The 21,180-nt window shown below is 39.1% G+C and overlaps 2 protein-coding genes and 1 pseudogene across 6 annotated transcripts in view; 1 reads left to right on the top strand and 2 right to left on the bottom strand.

The window, feature by feature from the left end:
- The window catches only part of SREK1 (splicing regulatory glutamic acid and lysine rich protein 1), a 36,019-nt gene extending 30,454 nt beyond the window's left edge, over nucleotides 1–5,565 (top strand). For all 4 annotated transcript variants that reach the window (XM_079144869.1, XM_079144868.1, XM_079144871.1 and 1 more), the window contains one exon: nucleotides 581–5,565. In XM_079144869.1, the coding sequence (XP_079000995.1) occupies nucleotides 581–730 (150 nt within the window). In that variant the 3' untranslated portion in view covers nucleotides 731–5,565. The remainder of the gene's footprint in view (nucleotides 1–580) is intronic.
- LOC306664130 (high mobility group protein B1-like) overlaps nucleotides 1–21,180 on the bottom strand; it is a 642,241-nt pseudogene that overhangs the window by 560,006 nt on the left and 61,055 nt on the right. The gene's annotated exons all lie outside the window — the stretch shown is intronic.
- On the bottom strand, nucleotides 8,234–9,968 carry LOC306664600 (N-lysine methyltransferase SMYD2-like; the record flags this gene model as incomplete). The annotated part of the gene is given in 4 exon segments (XM_079145577.1): nucleotides 8,234–8,755; nucleotides 8,853–9,727; nucleotides 9,730–9,838; nucleotides 9,840–9,968. Coding segments are annotated over 4 exon segments (1,305 nt in total), but the record flags the coding sequence as incomplete, so codon positions are not given.

Below are 21,180 nucleotides of genomic sequence, written 5' to 3'. Positions count from 1 at the left end.
ACAAATAATGTGCTTATGAATTATGTCAATTTTCTTATCTGTCCTCATAAAATATGTTTGTATTGGAAATTGAGTTCTGGGACTTTAATTATGTAATTTCCTACTGGTAGAGAGTTAGGGTTGTCATTGATAATAATTATTGAGCATTTACTGTGTGCCACTCTTTGATCTCATTTATTCTCCTTTAAGCTGAGACTAGAATTCGAACTGTTCTTAAACAGTCTTCTCTAAGAGGAATATTTACTTTCTTTTTTGCATTCCTTTATTTTTGCTTCTTATGTTATTTTTGGAAGTTATTTCATGCTTTCAACAGGTCAGTCTCACTTTTTTAAGTCTTGTCCACATTTACTGTGTTCTTCCTTAGGATTTCTGTTCATCTATTCTAATTTAGTTGCTCATGTTTTATGAGAAGTGCAAAAGTCAAATCGATACATCCTGCATGTTCTTTTTAATGAAAAAATAATGGAAGTAAATCATCCAATTTTATTAATTCACAGATTAAGATATGTCATTTAGCCATCATAGCTGGTAACTCTTGAGGGGAATAGTAAGTAAATGTATACCTTCATATTTATTGTAGGAGAAGGAGCACAATAAAGAGCCAGATTCAAGTGTGGTCAAAGAAGTAGATGATAAGGACGTACCAAGGACTGAGGAAAACAAAGTACAGCAAAATGGGAATTGTCAACCAAATGAAGAAAACCTCTCTACCAAAACAGAAGCAGTATAGGACTGTCTTATGCACCTCTACACTCAATGGTGGAATAAAATCCAAAGCTTTTAATTCTCAACAAGATGTAAACAGGGAAGAAATCTAGCCAAGTATGAAGTTAGAGGCTAACAGCTTTTCTAATTGTTAGGTGATGTTATGGACATCTTGTTACTGAGTAAGAAAATAAAGCATGGACATCATGAAAATACCAGATGTTACCCAAACCCCTCATCTTATAAAAACTGTGTTTCCATGGTGGCTGACACACGTCATGTGATTTGTTAGTGTTTGCCAAGAACCGTTGCAAATAAATTAAACATCATTGATCCAAATTTGTACTTTCCCTAAAGACTGGAGGTAAACATTGGAGGCTCTTTAAAAAAAAAAAAAAAAAAAAAAAAAAAAAAAGCTAGTTATTGAATTTTGTATTGTTTTACTTTTTTTAAAAAAAATTTTCATTATATACAGTTTGATGATGTGCTTGAAATTGGTGCAAATATATACACACCCTTGTTAAGTGCAAAGTATGTAAGAAGTTTTAACATTTACTTCACAGGATTTACAGTGATTGTGTTAAATTCTCACTCTTGTGTTTTCTTTTGCTCACTGTTTAGGACAACAGTTTTTCTTTAAAATAGTTTTACAGATTAAAATTGCTTAAATAAGTGGATTAAGAAACAACTGACAATGCATGCTACTGTTCTCTTTCAAAAGGAAGAGCAACTGTGTTGAATACTAATAATAATGTATTAGTATTCAGTGTTTAGAATCATTGGGTCTACCCACAAAGTAAGCATTTCTTTTTGAACTTTCTTGACATTTCCAAGTTTATTATGAATAATATTGCAGTGTGACTTGTCAGCTGTAGGTGGCAAAGATGCCCTCATAAAAAGGAAACTGGGTTTTCAAAATGGGCTATGGGAGCACAAGCTGAAGCTTTAGTGCCTTCTACAAAGTGGTATACTGTTTTCTAGAATTTTATATGTGCTTGTCATTCTCAATTCATATGGAATCTAGATATTCACACCCATAGAGAAGTGTGCAAGTGGTATGTCAGAAGAGCTTACTTAGTTCACCTCATATGAGAAGGAAGTTCTGTTTTCAAGACTGACTTTCGAGTTTAACACAACTGCAGTTTTGGGACCATCAGTTTTATACTGTAATAACTAAAAATGAAACATGCTCTATTTTCCTCAAATCAAAGGAAACCTTTCAGTTGACTACATTGGGTGGCCTTAATTACCTCTCAATCATTTTCCCATAAACAGTGTGCAGAAATTATACTTAAAAGGAGGGCAAGAAGTATTTGGGAGGTTATTTGTTTTGTTTTTAAGACTGTTTACTTGAGTTTAAGATATTGGTCATCCATCATTCACTTTTTGCAGAAAGTATGCAAGTAGTAAAATGACAACATTGCTAATTTTTCCCCCCAAAACTTTAACTTGTAGTTTCTGAACTCTTTTCATTATTGTTATATTTCCAAAAGTACTTTTAATTAGCATTTTATTAAAAATCAAGTATAATTATTTTAATGCAATCTAATACAATCAAATTACTCAGTTGCCTTACCTCATGGGATGAGTTACTTTTATAGATTTAAAAAGTTAAGTAGCATATTAGTTACTTGGTTTCAACTTGAGTTTTTTTAAATGTCAATACTGTTGAAACTTAAGTATTTGGTGGAGAATGGAAAGAGTTGTTCTTTTTGCAAGTTATGAAGCCTGGTTTGATTATGAAGCTGCTTAATCATCTTCATGTGTTCAGAATTACTGTGTTTTTTTTTTTTTTGTTTGTTTTTTGTTTTTTTTTTCCTTTTTGGTCACTGTGTACATTAAAATTTTGGAAAATGCTTTACTATGTAAAGTATAGGTGGTCATTTTAATCATTCAACCACATAAGGTTGGCTGGTAAACAGCTTATTCTGATACAAGAATGCTTGGGTGTATATGGAAAGATTGTGAAGGAGTGTGTGTCTTGCATCAACAGCTGTCTTATTTATGATATGTAAGTAGAATAGAGCAAATGTTGTTTGAATCTGTTATTTTTAGTACCATTTCTCTAATAAAGCTAAGTATTTTAGAGGAAAGTAGTTGTTTATACATTTCAAAACATCTTAATTTTCATCCTGCTCTTGATTTAGTTGGCACAGAGATTGTTTTGACATGGAGAGTGTATGTTTGTGTGGTATCTATCTACAAATCAATCATTTCAAGTTTAAATATTTGCTTGTACTGTGGACTCTTTTTTAATGTTAGAAATTAATATTTAATTTTATTCCTGCCACTAATTTTGTTTTTCTTGCTGATGATATTTATTCAGCTTTAAAATAATCATACTGGTTTTGAAAGAGTGATTTTCAAAAGCTTGAGAATGGGTCTGGGGTTGTAGCTCAGTGGCAGAGTGCTTGCCTAGCACGTGTGAGACTCTGGGTTTGATCCTTAGCACCATGTAAAAATAAATAAAATAAAGCCATGTTGTCTATATACAACTACAAAAAAAATTTTTTTTTAAAAAGCTGAGAATCTAGGCATACAAGATTTGACATTTTCTTACATGGAAGCAAAGCCTTCTAGGGTGTGTGTATGTGAGAGAGAATGAGTTCTCTTTGTTCACTGAGAGATGACATGTTTCCATTTGTTTATTACTTTCTTTAAAGGTATTTTGATTTTTTCCTTTAAGACTATTTCTTTTCATCTCCCAGGTAGATGTTGTCAGGAAAACTTGAGGTAAGGCCAAAAGACAGCCCATTTACACTTCATACCTTCTGTGATTCTTTTTAAGCTTGATTATACAGAGAAGACACTATGTTCCTTAAATTGGACTTCAGCAATGCTTGCTGAACTGTAACAGGTCTTTCATAAGCTAGCCAGTCAGTTTCGTGTGTGAAAACTTGCAAATCCTTAACTTCTACATTTATCTCCTTAGCTACTATTTTCCATCAATCTGATTTAGCTTATAATCGGGTCATCTTGTGACTTTGCCCATGTTTAGAATTCTTCTTTTGAAGAAGTGTCTGCCTTGATCTTCACTGTCAGAAGCTTAAATTTTGACATGCTCAATTAAAAATAAAAACTGTTATTTATAACCAAAAGGTTATTTTGTCAAGAAAATAATTTCTTTTGTGATATAAATCATTTTCAAGAACCTCAATCATTCCTATGTATGTGTATGTTGCTATCTTTATTTTAAAAATTGAGAAAGCAAACTGATCCAAATCTGCTGTCAACTAAGGAGATTATTCAAATTTAAGTATTTAAAGTATCGTAATAGGCTTTTAAAAGTTAGTTTTTGGATCTGCACTGTATTATAAATGCAGACTGTTTTCATTTAATCATTTTTAGTTGAGTTAGCAATTAAAATAAATTCCTTTGGAGGGATGCATTTAATAACATTTCAGTGAGGCTATTTCTTGTATTTTCATGGTAAAAGATAGTATTTGATTTTAACTGAGTGGGTTATGAAGTTGAGCCATTCCTACAAAGTGAAAGTACAGTGATCATGTACTCTTTGTGTTTAAATATTTTTTTTGTTTTCACTACCTATATGTTTAGTATTTTCATATGTTTATTTACTAATGTCATAGTCATTTTGAATTATTTTCAGAATTCAAAAGTTAGTGCTCTAAAAAGGGCTAAATTATATTTCTGGAAGCAGGAGTCTAGTATAAATGTAATAAAGTAATCTTTTAAAAATAAAACTGACTTCCCTACTTCATCTTGGGTTTATGGGTGAAATTTTTGTTGTTTTCTTAGGATACTTTTATTGGTGATTTTGCATGAAGAGAGTGATATTTTAGAAATAAAAGCTAAAGCCATTTATGGTTTTTGGTTCATATTCGGTCAGGTTAGATATAGTACCTAATACACACCTTTCCATTCCAGTTTAACCCATTTTTTTCTGTCATCCCTGATGTGGAATGACCACCTATAAAACCATAAGTGGAGCAACAAGTATACCACTTATAGTAACTTTGAAGTAATTGTTCATAGGGGTCTATTCTTTTGAGAAAAGTAATAGGTGAATGATTAGAATGTTTGAAAATATGTAAAGGACATATAAGTTCTAGATTATGATTTCCAAACTATTTTGGTGCATTTATATCAATTTCATTGAAATATTTAGAGAATTGAAAACTTGGGACTTAATGGGTTAGATACCTTTATAGTTTATATGTAATACATCCTTTCCTTATGGGAGGTTGCTGGGGATCAGACTTCGGCAAGTGTTCTACCACTGGGCTTCCCCTCCAACATCTAATGTAATATTTTAAAGTACTTTTAAGTAGATTTTTAATATGTTGCCTGATTTTTAAAATATATGTCTAGTTAACATTGTAATTTGAAAAATTGTCAATTTTGAGGAGACTTCACATATTTTGCCTCTAAATTTTATTTCCCCAGGATTAGGATGAGTGTTAGTTCCTTCTATTACTGATTAGTTTTTATTTGCTAGTTAGGTGATTTTGTAACTGTGTAAATTCAAATTCATGAAAACCATACTAAAAGAATTAGAAGAGAGTGATTTCTACCAGTTTAGGGGTACTGGTAGGTAACATTTTCAGAGAATAAGCTAGAGAATTCATGATTTCCACAAAAGGTTAAATTTGAATATACTGTGTAGCTGTATAAATCAATTTAATAGTTAAATAATTATCTTCCTAACCTTGATGAGTTCAATAGAACAGTGCTATAGATTTTCAAGGGAAGAGTTTAAAATGTAAACATTAAGATTCTGCATAGGTGGTGTATATTTATGTTAGTAGGATTACTTTTAAATGGTACTAGTAAAGATTTATCAGATGCTGCTGCTATTATGTTGCTATATTTTTAATAAAATGAAAATCTTAAAACCTATCCACTGTTGAGTAGTAATTTCATCTATTTCTAGGACATTTATTTCCAGATTAACAGCTTTTTATAACTGAGATTGTTATAGGCTCTTCCAGGGTTAAAAAATCACCACCTAAATTGAGGTTTTTGTGTTTAACAGCAGGTGGAATGCTTTCTTCCTTTTATGAGAAATGTAGCTCCTTGTTTGGTAAAAGGAACCCTATGACCTCAGGGTGGTCTTTTAAGTGAGACAGCCTTTTTAGTCAAAAGTGTCACTTTAAGAACATAAACTACCTGTTGGATGTATAGATTTAGGATTGTGTGAGACTTCATGGCTTACTTGGTCCAGAGATGATGAGCTATATATATATGGATTTTTCTATGTAGGCCAGCTATCTTAGTTATGGTTAGAGGCCATGAACTCTTTGGGTTTCCAAATGTGTTAAACTTCTTGTGTAAGGGTGGAGAGGAGAGGCCTTTAAACTGTACTTGCTAGTGGGTTTGGACATTTTTGTGTGTGACCTTAGGACTTCTTTAAGGGATTCCAGGTTGTAGCAGGTGCTTTTGACAGTAGACTTCCACATGAAATTCTAGACTGCACTGTTTGTTTTGGTACTGGGAATTGAATCCAGGGGTGCTTAACCACTGAGTCCTATCTCCAGCCCTTAAGTTGCTTAGAGCCTCAATAAATTGCTGAAGCTGGCTTTGAACTTGGACTCCTCCTGCCTCATTCTCCTGATCTGGCTGGGATTACAGGGGTGCACCACCATGCCTGGTCATTGCACTGTTTTTGAAAGATTACTGGGTCATAATTAAGTTGTATAGTTATATTGCATTTAGTTTTTATAATTCATTTTCTTACCTTGTGAAAAACAAGACTCACTGAAAGAGTAGTTAAGTCTTAAAAATTATGCTATTCTAATGCATATGACAGAGGTGGAAAATGGATCAGTTATATAGGCATGACCTCTGGTACTGCATTGCCCTTTCCTGAACTAAAGTCTTAACATTTTCAATTATCTGACAAAGAACTCATAATACTGGAGACATGTCAGAACCATAAACTCGTGTTCCAAACAAAGCATTCAATTTACAACTGTAAGTGTAGCCTCTGGTATTTTCACTAACACTACTATCCTCCTAGTTCCTCATTGCTACCATTAATTTCTGATTTGACCCTACCCTCAACCACCAATTCTGCACTTCCTCTGCAATAAATGTGCCCTTGTCTCAGTCATGATTGGTTACATGGAACAGAATCACTGTTGCAGATAATCATAGTATTAAAATGAAGTCCTTTTCATCTGTTTCTATAGTCTACTAATTGGTCTTCCAACCCCAGGCCCTTTTCATAATCCTTGCAACATCTAGATTAAACTTGAAATTGGTTTGTAGTTTTTCTTACTTTATAGGAGGATCATGCTGACATAGTAGCATTAGTGGGAGAGTGTTTCCTGATTTTTAATTTTCTGAGTGAATTTGTGTCATTATGTAGACTTCTCCAATAAAGCCAATCTGAACTGAGAGTATACTTTCGTTTTTACATTGCAAATTCAATATTAAAAATAGACTTTTAGGGTTGTGTTATTCTTAAATGAGCTTTGGTGTTACATGTTTTTAAAGGGGTTTGTCCATTTTATCTAAATACTTGGCATTGGTGTGTAGTTAATAATATCCCCTTTGAACATGCAATATCTGTAAGATATTCTCTTATTTTTTAAAAAAATGTTTAATTGAACAAATATTAAGCACCTACTTTGTGCCAGACACTATGTGCTTGGTGCCCTCACCATGTGCTGTTCCCACAGCACAAGCATCCTCTCAGAAATTAAAACCAAAAAGAATATTGTTGCAATTGTACAGAGAGGATGAGGTATAGTGGATACAGGCAATTCTCATACCAGAAAATTCACCCAGAAACTTGTTTTGGCTCTTATTCTTAACATGGTTAACTTGATCATTCTTTTTATCTAGATCAGTTTAGCAGATTTATCAATTTAGCTATTTTCTCTCAGATTTTTGCTTTTATCTATTTTCTATTGCACTTATTTTTACTCTTTAGTATTTCTTTTCTGCTTATTTTTGGTTGTTCTTGTTTTTCTTACAGTTTAAAGTGTGTGCTGGAGTCATTCATTTGAGAATTTTATCAATACAAGCAGTTTAGTCCTATGAATTTCCTTTTCAGCACTGCTTTGACTGCATCCCAGCACACTTTAATATGCTGTGTCTTTATTTTCATTCAGTTCAAAAATGCTCTGATTTTCCTGTAGGTTTTGTCTTTCACTCATGGGTTATTTAAATATTTGTTATTTGGTGTTGTAATGTTTGGGGATTTCAAAAGATCTATGTGTTACTGATTTCAAACTTAAGTCCATTGAGGCTAGGAAACATTTGGTGCGATTTGATTTCTTTTAAACTTTCATGCCCACAAATAATCCAATTTGTTAATTGTTCCATGTGCACTTCAAAAGAATATATCTTCTTCTGGTCTTCTATATTCCTGTCCCAACCCCCACCCCATCAATTAGTGAGAATTCTTGAAATCCCTAACTAGATTGTGGATGTAATTCTGTTTTTGCTTATGTGCTTTGAAGCTGTTATTAGGTTTGTAATGTTTAGGGTTGTTAAATTCTGTTAAATTGACACATCATTATTAAATGATAATGGCATTTTTATTCTTTTTTTTTAATAACCTTGAATACTCTCTTTATTCTCTTACATCAGTTAAGTTTGTTCAGAACATTACAGTAGGCATGAGGGGAAAAATAAATGCAATTTTAAAAACTCGATGTGTTCAAAGTATATTATATGAAACCATGCCATTACTCTTAGAAAAAAGAAAGCATTCCAAATTAATATTTTGATGAAAGAACAAGAACACCTTCAAAGATGGCATGTGTAAGGTTAAGTGCAAGAAGTGTTTCATCTCAGTTAGTTTAGAGAAGCGCTGGAGTGGTGCCTAAGATTTGAAATATTCAAATCCTTTAAGGTTTCTGAATGGAAACTGAAATGATGCACGAGTTCAGTGGCTTTCAATTTCCTGCTTTATCTCAGAAATATACGGATGATCTTTGCCATGAGCTACTTCCATGATTGCAATGGCCTTCTTCAGGGCCTTCTCTCCTGCAGCTTTGTTTTCCAGGCCCATGTACAGTCTTCCCAGCTTCAGCCACATGGAGGCCACGTTGAGGGAGTACAAAGGATAGTGCTTACTCTTGTTTCTTCTAGAGATTCCTTCACTATTGTCCAGCAGAAGGGTTGTATCCAGAAGGTACTCTCTGGTTTGAAAAGAGGGCTGACTGCTGCAGTCTGTAGGGCTTAATGATCTTCTGACCGTATCTCAGGGCTCCTTCCCAGTCCTGCATGTACAAGCAGACCCCCATGGCCTGGTACATCATGTGCAACATATATACATTACTGTCCTCAAACACGGTACTCATCTTCTCCTGACTGAGCTCGCAGATCTCCAGCAGCTCACTAGGGGATTTGTAGTGCTTGGCCCTCCGGAATTCCTCAATGACGTTACGTGCATATCTGATCATGTCACGGATGGCTTCTGCCTTCGGGGGGTCACTGAGTTTGCGGATTTCCACCTTGGCTGTATCCTCTTTTGTGGTGCACTCCTGGCATTCACAGGTAAAAAAGTAAGAATCTCTTAGCCGGTCATTCCTGTCTTCTGTTGGGTATAGGAGGTCAATATAGCTGGTAAATACCTCTTCTCCAGGACTGATTTCCTGTACGGCTCTTACTTCCGCCAGGGTCCCCTTGTAGGTCACAATGACATTGGGGCAACAACTATGATTCATCAATGCAACATCAGGAAATATCGCAGATCCCAAGTGAGAAAGCTCTTCATCTTCAATTGTGAAGCCATTACAGTTAACCTGTGCAAAGAGCACGACGAGGCTGCTGTGGTCAGGGAATTCGAGGTGCCTGGAGTAGAACTGATGGAGAGCAGCAATGTCGCTCCGAATCAAATCCTTCTTCTCATTGTCCAGCTTATCCAGATGTGATTCAAACTCCTTCACAGCTAACAATTTCTCAGAAGGTGTTCTCTCTGGGTGGATTTTCTGCTTGGCCAGAATCCTTGCTGTTAGCCTCACAGTCTCCGAAGGATTCCAGTTTTCCCCAAAAACAACCATGGGAGAACACTCCAGCTTGTGCATGGGCCAATCTTCTTTCTGGCGAAGCAGTACTCGCAGTGGTTGCCCCGCTCGTTGACCGTGAGCACGTAGGCGTAGGCCGGGCAGGAGAAGAGCAAGTCCCCCACCTGGAAGGGCTGCAGGGCCCGCAGCCCCCCGGCCCTTGCCGGGGCTGCAGAAGCGCTCCAGGCCGCCGTGGCCCTCGGCTCTCCTGGTGGCCGCGGGCGGGCGCGCGCGGAGGGGCGCCGGCGCCGCTGTGCCCGGGCTGCGGCTCCCCGTGAGCTGTTATTGGAGACGCGTCACCCTGAGCTGCGGGGGGCGGGGTGGGAAGCCGCCCGAGACGCGGCGGCCGCCCGCCGGCATTTTTATTCTTGATAATTTTTTTTTTTGCTTTGAAATTTTTTCCATGATGTTAATTCTACTACTTAAAAAATATTTTTTTTTTAGCACTACCATGATGTTTTCCATCTTTTTTTTTTTTTTTTTCTTTTGTAACTCAGGGATGATTTATCACTAAGCTAAGACCCAGTCCTTTTTATTTTTTATTTTGAGACAGGGTCTTGCTAAATTGCCAGGGCTGGCCCCCAACTTAAAATCCTCCTGCCTTAGCTCCCGAGTGACTGGGATTACTGGCATGTGCCCCAGACCCCAGCTCCCATCCTTTTACCTCAAACTTTGGATTGGGAACGTAGCTCAGTGGTAGCATACTTGCCTCACCATTGTGAGGTCCTGGATTCAATCCCCAGCACTGCAAAAATGAAAACAATCTAGGCACAGTGGTACACGCCTGTAATCCCAGCATCTTGGGAGGCTGAGGCAGGAGGATCACAAGTTCAAAGCTAGCCTCAGCAATTTATCGAGGCCCTAAGTAACTTAAATAAGACCCTGACCCAAAATTTAAAAATCCTGCAATTATAGTTAGGCACCACCAGGTGGGCCAGGCTGATGTTTTTTTAATCCAGTCTGACAATCTCTGCCTTTTAGGAGTGTTTAGACCAGTAATACTGATGTCTTTTACCTCCTTGATTTTTTTGTTCCATTTTTCTTCGTTATCTGCCTTTTGAACTTGCTGAGTAATTTTTATTATTTCATTTTCATTTTATCATTGTTGGCTTATTAGCTAAAATTCTTTGTTTTGATATTCAAGTAATTTTAGAGCTGTTCATTATACTTTTACAGTTATGGGTTTTTGGTTTGGTTTGGTTTGGTACTGGGGATCAAACCCAAGGGTGCTCTGCCACTGAGCTACATCCCCAGCCCTTTTATTAATTATCTTGAGATGGGCTTGTGAAGTTACCCAGCCTGGCCCCTGGACTTGTGATTCTCCCTCAGTCTCCCAGGTAGCTGGGATTGAAGGTGAGTACAAGTGCACCTGACTTATCATAGTCTACAAAGTGATACATCACTTCATATAAGAACCTTAACAATAACATTCTTTTCCCACTCCCAGATGTTTGCTTTTTTTTTTTTATGCATTTTACTTAAGACATGCTAAAATCCCCACAATGTTATTTTTGTTTTAAATAATTTTTGATTCTTTTTTAATTTTTTCCCCCCAGTGCTGGGGATTGAATCCAGGGTCTCATGCTTGCTAGGCAAGTGTTCCACCACTGAGCTGTACCCCAATCCTAAATAGTTCTATTTTAAAGAGATCATATGAAGAATTAAAAAAAAAAAAAAGTCATATGCCCACAGATTAGAATTCATGTTTTCTTTGCTCCTTTGTGTAGATCCAGGTTTGCTCCTAGAGTGCACGTTTACTGGTGATGGATTCTTTCACCTTTGCAGGCTGAATAAGTTTTTGTCTCAATATTTTGTGATTTTTTTTTTTTTTTTTTTTTTGCTGTCTACAGAACTCTGCATTTACTGGTTTTTCTTTCTATACTTTAAAGATATGGTACTAAACTCTATTTGCTTTGTTTTCATCAAGATGTCTCTATTTTTTCTTTTCTTTTTTTGGTACTGGGAATTAAACCCAGGGCCTCACTTTACCCCTGAGCTATATCCTCAGTTCTTATTTTTTAACTTTTATTTTGAGACAGGTTCTAAGTTCCCGAGGGCAACCTCACTAACCTCCTGAGGTTGGCCTCAAACTTGCAATCCTCCTGCCTGTATCTTTATCATTCTGCGCAAAAGATGGCCCTTTTCCTGTGACCACTTCTAAGATCTTTTTTTTCCCATTGGTTTTAATCAATTTGACTATGAAAAACTGAGATACACTGTAATTAGGCTAATGTGATCACAGCACAAATTATGAAACTAACTTTATTAGAGCTGAACAATTTAACAACCTTGAATGGTCTTTCTTTTTCTTGTTCTGTTCAGCCTTGGTGACTCCCCTTTTGCTGCATCAGGTTTCCCTTTGCTTAGTAGACAGCGGGATTCTTTCCCTTTTTCTTAGCAGCCTTGTTTTCATGGGGCTGCTTGTCATCTGTAGCAGTGCTATTCCACATCTCTCCCAGTTTCTTGGCAGCATCACCTATGGATAGGCCACTTGTTCTTTATTTGGGGGCGATGCTCAGAACAGAACAAGAAGACTGATGGAGGCCTCTTGGGTGCATTGGAATCTTTGAACTTCTTTTCCCTCCACTTTAGGAAGGATACAGATTTTCATTTCTCTTTCATAATGGGCCTTGCCCACCTTTGCCATGTATTCAAATTTTCCTTTTTCTTCTTCTTCTTTTTTTTTTTTTTTTTTTTTTTTTTTTGTTTTTGCGGTGCTGGATTGAACCCAGGGCCTTGTGCTTGTAAGGCAAGCACTCTACCGACTGAGCTATCTCCCCAGCCCAAATTTTCCTTTTTCTTTAGCAAACATGGTCTTCCATTTCTCTGGGTCCTTAGAAAATACAAAGTTGCCTGAAGCATCTGGGTGCTCCTTGTGCTCCTGTCAGTTCTGCACAAAAAACACAAATGATGATGTTCTATCTCTTGACCTCTTAGAAGCTCCATTTGCTCACATTTAGTTGTTTTCCTTGGCAAGGCAGTCACCCAGTGCCTGTCTGGCTCCCACTTGTCCTGGTGCTGTATTTATGGAGGTCAGTGTACTGCAATGACCACAACTAGAATTTTGAAATTATATGTAATCAATCCTTTTGGCCTGAGAGTTCCCTAATTTCATGTGCATGCAAGTTTTCCATCAATTCTTCATGTTGTTCATGTATCTTCCCCTTTAGCAGTGCAGATCTGGGGTATTGCAGATTTCCTCCTATAGGCTTATAGTGGCCCTATAGGTTTCCAAAACCCTTTCTTTAAGGGGAGATCAATATTAGCAGTGCCCAATTCAGACACTATGCAATCCTAGACCAAATAGCCTCTATGAGGACAATAACAAAATTATCATAATAAACAGAATGAGTTAAAATATTATCTTCAATAAAACAAACAGATATGCAATAAGGTCTGCAGTTTCTAATGGAGGACAAAGAGGATGCAGAGGGATGTAGAATGTGGCTGTTAATGGGATAAGAAAAGATTATACAGAAGTTCTAGATAATAGAAAAGGTGAGAGTGTAATCAAAAGAAATTGGATGTTAGCATGCAAAAAAGGGAGAAAGAGTCTGAGGGAATAGGTAAACAAAAGGAAAAGAGAGCAAGAAAAGTAAAGAAATAAAAACTTAAATTTTTTTGCTCTGGCTTCGAAATGTGTTGGCAAACGGGGAGCTGCAGCTCGGGGTGTGGACGTGGTCAGCTGGAGGTCCTGGAGGCGGGATGTGGTTGGTCAGGCAGGGGTCCTGGAGGTTGGGTGTGTTTGGTGTGGTCGTGGGATCCTGGAGGCCGGGTGCAATCAGTCGGTCTGGGGTCCCGATGATAGGGCTCAGTCAGTTGGTCTGGGGGTCCTGGCGGCAGGGAGCAGACAGTCGATGTGAGGGCCCCAGAGACAGGGAGTGATCAGTCGGGCTGAGGGATCCTGGAGACGGAGCTCAGTCAGTCCGGCCAGGGGTCCTATGGGGCCTGGCTGTTGTCTCAAAATGGCAGCAGCCACATGTAATCAAACCTGCATGTACTGTGACAGAGAACTTCCAGTCAATAGCAGGCAGCTGGTGCTCCACTGGTGGTTGGCGATCAGTTTGCTGACTGTTGTCAGATGATCGGGAGGTGAACCTCGTGCGTTGGGTGATGGATAGGTGTAAGGCAGGCGATGGACAGGCGAGAGGCAGGCAAATGGTGGATGATAGCTGACAGTGAGCAATCTGCCCATCAATTCTTCAGAACAGTGATAATAAGAACCTTAACAAATTAATAGCAATAATTAAAATAAGTATATTCTTTAATTATCTTCGCTGAAACAAAGGAATCTGGCAGCCTTTCAAAGAAAATGAAATTGAGGTTAGTGGCAGCAAGGCCTGCCATCTGGTGCCTGGTGCAGTTAAGAAAGGCTGCTGCCTCTGGCTGGTGCCATCTCATTGTTCAGGGCTTAGTGAGTGCAGGTCAGTGGTGAGTGCAGTGAACAGACTTCACAAATCAGGGTTCAGGCACCAGAGGCAGGAGGCTGTTTCAATAAGACTTCTTCCTCCAGTCCCAGCCTCTGGAGAGCCTGTTTGGCAAGTAGAGGCACTGAAGTTGGCATATCTGTGTTGACTTTAAGTGAAAACTTAACTGAAATCCTGAGTCCATATGCTTCAGAAGAATTAAGAATAAATTGTCCACAGTCAATATTATTGAGGAGTTTGAAAGAATCTTGGAAATGATCCCTTCCCACTCTTACTTTCCAGGTGAGCAATTCCAAAGCTCAAGGAGGGGGTGAGGGGACCAAGTTCTTACTACTAGTTAGGTTGCTCTAGGCTGTGTTCCGTCCATGACCCGGTATTCAACCATAGCAATTTCCTTTCCAGTATTTAACTACCACTAAATTACATTCTGGATATATTTTTTTCAGAATGCTATTTCCATTACAAGCCATCTCAAAAATACAGATGAAAATTTAAGCTCTCTGATTCAATGTTACAGAGCTTCTAAACATCATTATTTATAGTATTTGGAAAAATACAATCTTCATTTCCAAGGAAGTCATGGTTTCTGGCGGTGATAATTCCATTACTCCTGTTGAACCTACTGAGATATCCAAGTTAATACAATTTATGTTCAAAGATGTCTTAAAAGGCTAATGTAACTTCATTATCAGTACATGACTTTAAAAAATGTAGATACTAAAATACGCAATGAGAACATCTTTTAACATCATTCTAATGTGATTTTTCTGTTTTCCAGATCAGGTGGCAAGTTTAATGAGCAATTTAATTGCTTGACAAACCAGACAGGTCTTATTTTTTGTTCCAAGGATTGGGATGACATTGGTTCAGATGAATTAGAGTTTTGTCAGAATATTTTCTCTTCAAGGAATAGGAGCTGCTTTAGGTGTTTCAGGTCCTCCAGGTCTCTTACTAATTATGATTCATAAAATCCCCAAATCTTAGAGCTATCTTTCATTTTAGAAATACTTTGTTTTCTTTGTATCCTTTGACTCAAGGCTGTCCGTATAAAGCACCACAAATGAGGGGGCTTAACATAACAGAAATTTATTCTCTTGCAGTCTGGCTGAAGTCTGGAATCAAGGTGTCAGCAGGGCTCTGCTCTCTGAAGACCCCCCAGGAGGGGGGATCTATTCCATTCCTTGGCTTCCGGTGTTGCCAGCAGTTCTTGGCATTCTTTGACTTATGGATGTAGCACTCCAATCTTCGCCTGCATTACCACGAGAAATTCTACCCGTGTGTGTGTGTCCCTGAGTCTCTCCTCCTTTTAAGAACACCAGACCCAGCCTGTTCTGGCATGACCTCGTCTTAACTAATTACATGCAGAGACCCTGTTTATGTGTAATGGTTAGGGCTTGTATCCTCTTTTTCTGGAGGATACAATTCTACCCCTAGTAGCATGCAGCCTTATTACTTCTGTAAATTTAGAAATGCTGCAAGTAGATTCTGCTCAAGGGCAGTGTACCTGGTACACCGGTGGTTCTGGGGCTCAAGGGGAGAAGAGGCCTCAGTTTTGTCTGACATTGACCTTACTCTTCAGTTCAAGCACACGTACTCAAGAATGTTTTGTAAAGTGGTGGGTATGTTCTCATAAGCATTGTTTCTTCTAAGGCATGAAAAGGGAAGAAGGCCCAAGTTAGTCATATTTATGTGCATGTTATTTGAAGCAGGATGGGCCTGCAGTCTCCCTGCTGGGAGCGTCTCCTTCCTATGGCACCTTTGTGCCCAGGCCACCAGCCATTCCCCATGTTCTTTCACTGAAGCACCAAGAGATTGAACTGTAATTTGGCTAACCAGAGTCTGTTTTGTTTTGTTTCTTTGGTCCTAATATCCTTCACTTGTCTAGTCAACTGTCTTAGTTTTTAAAAGTCCTGTTGCTTATATTAAAGTATGAAAGTAGAGAGAAATAGCTTCTGAAACTCAGTTTACTGTGGAGATCCCAAGAGAGAGTTCTGCTGCAGAGAAATAACTGGTTGAGAAACAACCTTGTGTGAAGGCTATTGTCTGACTGGGGCAAACATCCAGGACAAGTTGGGGACGAATTTGCCAAAGATCTGCCCCATGAAGATGCCTGTCCACTGTCTTCACCAGGAGAATAACCAAAGTTCCAAAGTGTGTTTCTTTTTTTACAAAAAGCTTCACAAGATTTTTTAAAAAGTGTATTCAAGTCTACGTGTGGTTTTAGACTGGAACTGCCAACCTTGGTGATGGTTAATGTGTGCCAGAAAGTTTGGTGCTTAGGAATGTGTCTGATATTCATCTCAGTTTCTGTTTCCTTGATTTTATGTTCTTTTAATAGATCTATCCCTGTGGGAGGTGTCTGAGATGAGAGGACACAACTTGGTTTTTGGGATAGATTGAGCTGGGCAGCTGCAATCAGCTTCTTTATGTAAATTAGTCACGACCTATCTTGGGACTCCTGGCTGATCACTAATGGAGTGAGGGGAGGGAAAGATGTCACCCCCAAAGTAGGCCCCTTATGGGCTTTGACTAGGCCAGATACTTAACATCATTTACAGGGTTCTGTGTAATTATAAAGTTTATGCTTATAAAGAGAGCTGTTTCTGTGAAACTCTATTATTTTGTAAATAAAGATATTGCTACTTTGCAAAACAAAGTAATGCTGCAGGCACTCATTCATTACCATGATTTTCTGTGGGGCTTTTGAAGGTAGGTGCACATAGGATACAGGGCATTGTCACATACACAAACCATTCCTGTCCTCAAAAAGCTTATACTCTTGTGGAAAAACTGATGATAAGCAAGTCAACCAAAAGGCATTCATTAGAAAAAATATGTCCAGTGTCAGTCTGTGTCAGCTGCTTTAACAAAATACCTCAAACTGGGTAATCTATTTAAAAAACAACAACAACAACAAAGTTTATGACACAGTTCTAGAGACTGGGAAGTCCAAGATCAAGGCCTCAGCAGATGCAGAATCTGATGAGGGCCCACTTCCTCATTCATTGTGTCTTCTGTGAGTCTTCACATGGTGGAAGGGGCCAACAAGCTCTCTCAGGCTTCTTTTACTAAGGACATTAATCCCATTTGTAAGGACTCTAGCCTCAAGACCTGGTCACCTCCTACAGATTCCACTTCTTAGTCCTATTGCATTGGGGATTAGTTTTAAACATGAATACTGAGGGGGCAGTGCAAACATTCAGACCATAGTGTATTGTGATGGAAAACCCAAGAGAACAAGGTTTACAGAGGTTTGCAGAGGAGGTCTTTCTGAGATAATGCTATTTAAACTGAGAATTAAAGGATGATGATGAACCAGTCATGGAAAATGTAGGGAGAAGAATGATCCAGGCGGAGTTAACGGCAAGCACTGAGATCCAACATGTAAAAGAGCACAACACTTCTCAGGGACAGAAGAAAGATGGCGAGATGGTAGTAGATCAGATGAAGAAGTAGGCAGGGTCCATAATCTGATAGACCATGAGTGACTTTCAAACTTTTTAAACATACAGCTATCAAATACCTTGGATATACCTCCTGGTACATAGATGCCAATATATGCGACTGGATAATAAAAAGGAGGATAGTGAATAGATTTTTAGTTCCCTTTCGGAGGTAACGTGTCAGGATACTAACACTGATGAATCATATGTGGGAGGGTGAAAGAACTCAAGATGATGTTTAGCATTTGGGTTTGGGCAATTGGGTTGAGGGCGGTGCCATTAAGGGAAATGGCAAAGCCTGAGGCAAGAGAAGGATTTTGTTGAGGAGGGAGAGGCTGTAAATAATAATTTCTTATTTGACATATTAAGTTGAAAACATCTGTAGAATACCGTAGCAGGAAAGCAAACTAGTTGTTTTCTCCTACTATATTCTAACACTCAACATAGAATACTTCACCTCAGGTCACCAAAATAAGTCAGGAGATATAACCCCCAACAGCCAATTCTCCATCAGAAATGACTTGGGTATCCAATTCAATTTAGTTCTGACATTATCTACCTGAAGTTGAGTCAGATCCCACAGCATAGGTAAGGGTTCAGTCCCATAGGCTGCTCCCCACTTCAGATGTGAATCCCAAATCCTGGGTTATGACCTATGTTTCTGATCAACCAGGTGTGAATTGGGTGTTCCCACAACCCCCTCCTCAGGTTTAGTCCTTTCCTGGAGCAGTTCACAGAACTCAGGAAAGTTCTTTACTTACTTTTACTGGTTTATTATAAAGGATGTCATAAAAGCTGGAGATGAACAGCCGATTTGGAAATAGGCAGGGCAAGATGTGGGAGAAGGTCTTGGAGATTTCATGCCCTCTCTGGATGTTTAGATGCATTCCATGTGTTCAGCAACCCAGCGGCTCTCTGAATCCTGTCCTTTTTGAGTTTTTATGGGGGCTCATTACCCAGCCATGACTGATGAAATCATAGTCACTGGTGATGGCTATGGTCTGTACAGGTGTTCCTGGAAGGCTCAGATTGTTCTCCAGAAGGTGGCACTGTTGGGAGGTGGTGCAACTTCAGAATGAGGCCCTAGTGGGAGGAAGTTAGGTCACTGAGGGCGTGGCCTTGAAGGGATATTGGGACCTTGGCCTATTCCTCTCGTCTTTGCTTCCTCGAGGCCATGAGGTGAGCAGCATTGCTCCACCATGATGTTCCGCCTTGCCATGGGCCCAAAATCCACAGTTGACTGACCATGGATTTGAACCTCTGAAACTGTAAGCCAGAATGTAGCTTTTCTCCTTATAATTTGCTTATGTCAGGAATTTTGTCACAGGTACAGAAAGCTGATGAACGCTGATCAGCTCAACCTTCAGTGCCTCTCCTTTCTCTGAAGGAAGGTGGAGGAGGGGGACTCAAAGTTCTAACTGTCTAATCACATGGTTGGTTCCCCTGCATCCAGAGGCTGTCCAGGAGCCCCCAGTCACAGTTTTCTCATTAGCATTCCCCAAGACATTTATGATTCAAGATATTTCAAAGATTTTAGGAGCTTTATGCCATAAAACTGGATAAAGACCTTATCTATGTATTTCTCATTACAAATCACAGTTAGTGAGGTTAGAAACAGATTATTACTTAAAAAAACAAAGCAAGCTTCCTCCTCTTTGGAATAGCTGAATAGCTGTGAAACCCACTGCTGCCTTCTGTGTGTGTGTGTGTGTCCATGTGTGCATACCGAGGCTGAGCTGAAGGCCTCTTCTGAGGTAAAGTGAAGTTCATGAGCCGAGACTGAGCTGAGCTGTCCAAATTGGTTTCAGCTGACAGCCTTTTTTTAGTGGAGGCCGCGCTCCTGCTATCTGTCTTGGTTTTTTTTTTTTTTTTTTTTCCATTTTCTTTCTGAATTCATTTCTGGAGCTTGGGGCCTCAAAAATAACAAGTTTTTAAAATGACAGAGTGTGCTTTCTGGCTCCATACGCCCAACTTCTCCCACAACATGTTCTCAGCAGGACTCTCTGTGGGTCTATATTTTCCCTTCTATCTAACGTGGACTTGATTAGCCTAACAGGGAGGGGCAAAGTCAATGCTGCTTTATGGCAACAGAGACTTTAGACTTGACCCTGAGAAAGCTCACCTTCTCCCATAGCCCACCTCTCAGTGAATGATATCACCGTCCAATGGCAGCTCCGTTGGGAAAACTGGCCAGCAGCCTGGTTTGAGCCCCTCTGCCACCAGGTCCTGCTGCTGTGAGCATTCCTCACGTGGGAGACGTTCTCCATCCTACCCACTGTCCTGGCTTCAGGTCTTCATTCTCATTCTGATTATTCCAGACTCTCCCGTCAGCTTCCCGTGTCTCACCGTTGTGCACAGTGGTCTTGCTAAGCTCAAGGCTGCTCACACCACCACCCTGAATCAGATCTTTCATGACTTTCCATCGTCCTCTGAGCCAAGCTCCTCCCTGGGATGCGGCATGCCAGGGGGAGTGACTGAGTGTATTCCCTACCTTCCAGACCCCCAGACCTACAAGGTTATCTGGAGAAAGTTGATCTGTGGAGGGACAGAGTCAGAGGCAGCGAGACCAGCCTCTGTTGGTGAGCACAGCTAAGGAAAGGGAAGAGAAAAATTGAGGACATTTTTGGCCCTTGGATCTAAAATGCCTGAGGCCTGCTGCATTCCTAGGTATCTCGGTTATGACAGATATTGAATTCTCTACCTTTTTTTGATTTACCTAATTTAAACTGGGTTTGAGTAACAGTCATTGAAAGAGTCCTGCCTCATGCAGGCCCCATCAATTTCCCTCCTTTGATTATGTACTCTGAGCTCCAAACTCTGTCCCCACCACATGGCCCCTTTCCAGTTCTTGCCTTCTTTACTTGGAGTGCCCTCCATACCCCATCTCATCCAGTCTCAGTTGTACATCCAAATTCTACTTCTCCTAAAAAGGCCCAATGCATGGGCCTCCTCCATGGAAAGTTCCCTCAGATATTTTAATGAAATGATTAGATACGGTTTCTTTCCCTGCACATTACAGCTCAGTCTAAAACATTCCATGGTAACTAGCACTTACAGTACACAGAGAGCTGTGCCTTTCAGGAACGGACATGCTGTGCTCAGACAGGGCTGCCAACAATGCCCCAAGACAAGATAGGAATCGTACCATTTGTCATAGAAATTGATTTTCTCTAACATGTATGTCTAAGATATATCCGTCTGACTTTGAACTTGGGATGGGCTGCAGCACAAGAAATCACATAAGTATGCAGCAGCAAAGTCAAGCCAAGGTATCCACACTTGGAAACATAAATTGTTTCATTCTGATCTCACTAGGAATCAAGAACTGCTCTGTGGCTTGCACAAAATGCCTCCCAACTATCTCAGCTTTTTTTTTTTTTTTTTTTTGCATGCTATCTGGGATCCAAGAGGTGGCCTAGAGCCAAGACCTACCAGCTCCCAAACATTTTATTGACCTGTATATCTTTCAGGTTTGTGTGCTAATTCAATTTTAAAATAAACAACCAGCCTGATTTTGTCAGCTGTCTAATTCAAAGATTAAAGTTGAAGCATGTTTGGAAGGTCATTCGAGTTTGGGTTTTAATGAACCTACAAAATGTTCCGGGGAAGGTACACCTTGGAAAA

Source organism: Sciurus vulgaris, assembly GCF_902686455.1.
Source record: "Sciurus vulgaris genome assembly, chromosome: 6".
Classification (NCBI taxonomy): Eukaryota; Metazoa; Chordata; class Mammalia; order Rodentia; family Sciuridae; genus Sciurus; species Sciurus vulgaris.
The sequence above is the reverse complement of the archived record's forward strand: the minus strand, read 5'-3'. Positions and strand labels throughout refer to the sequence as shown.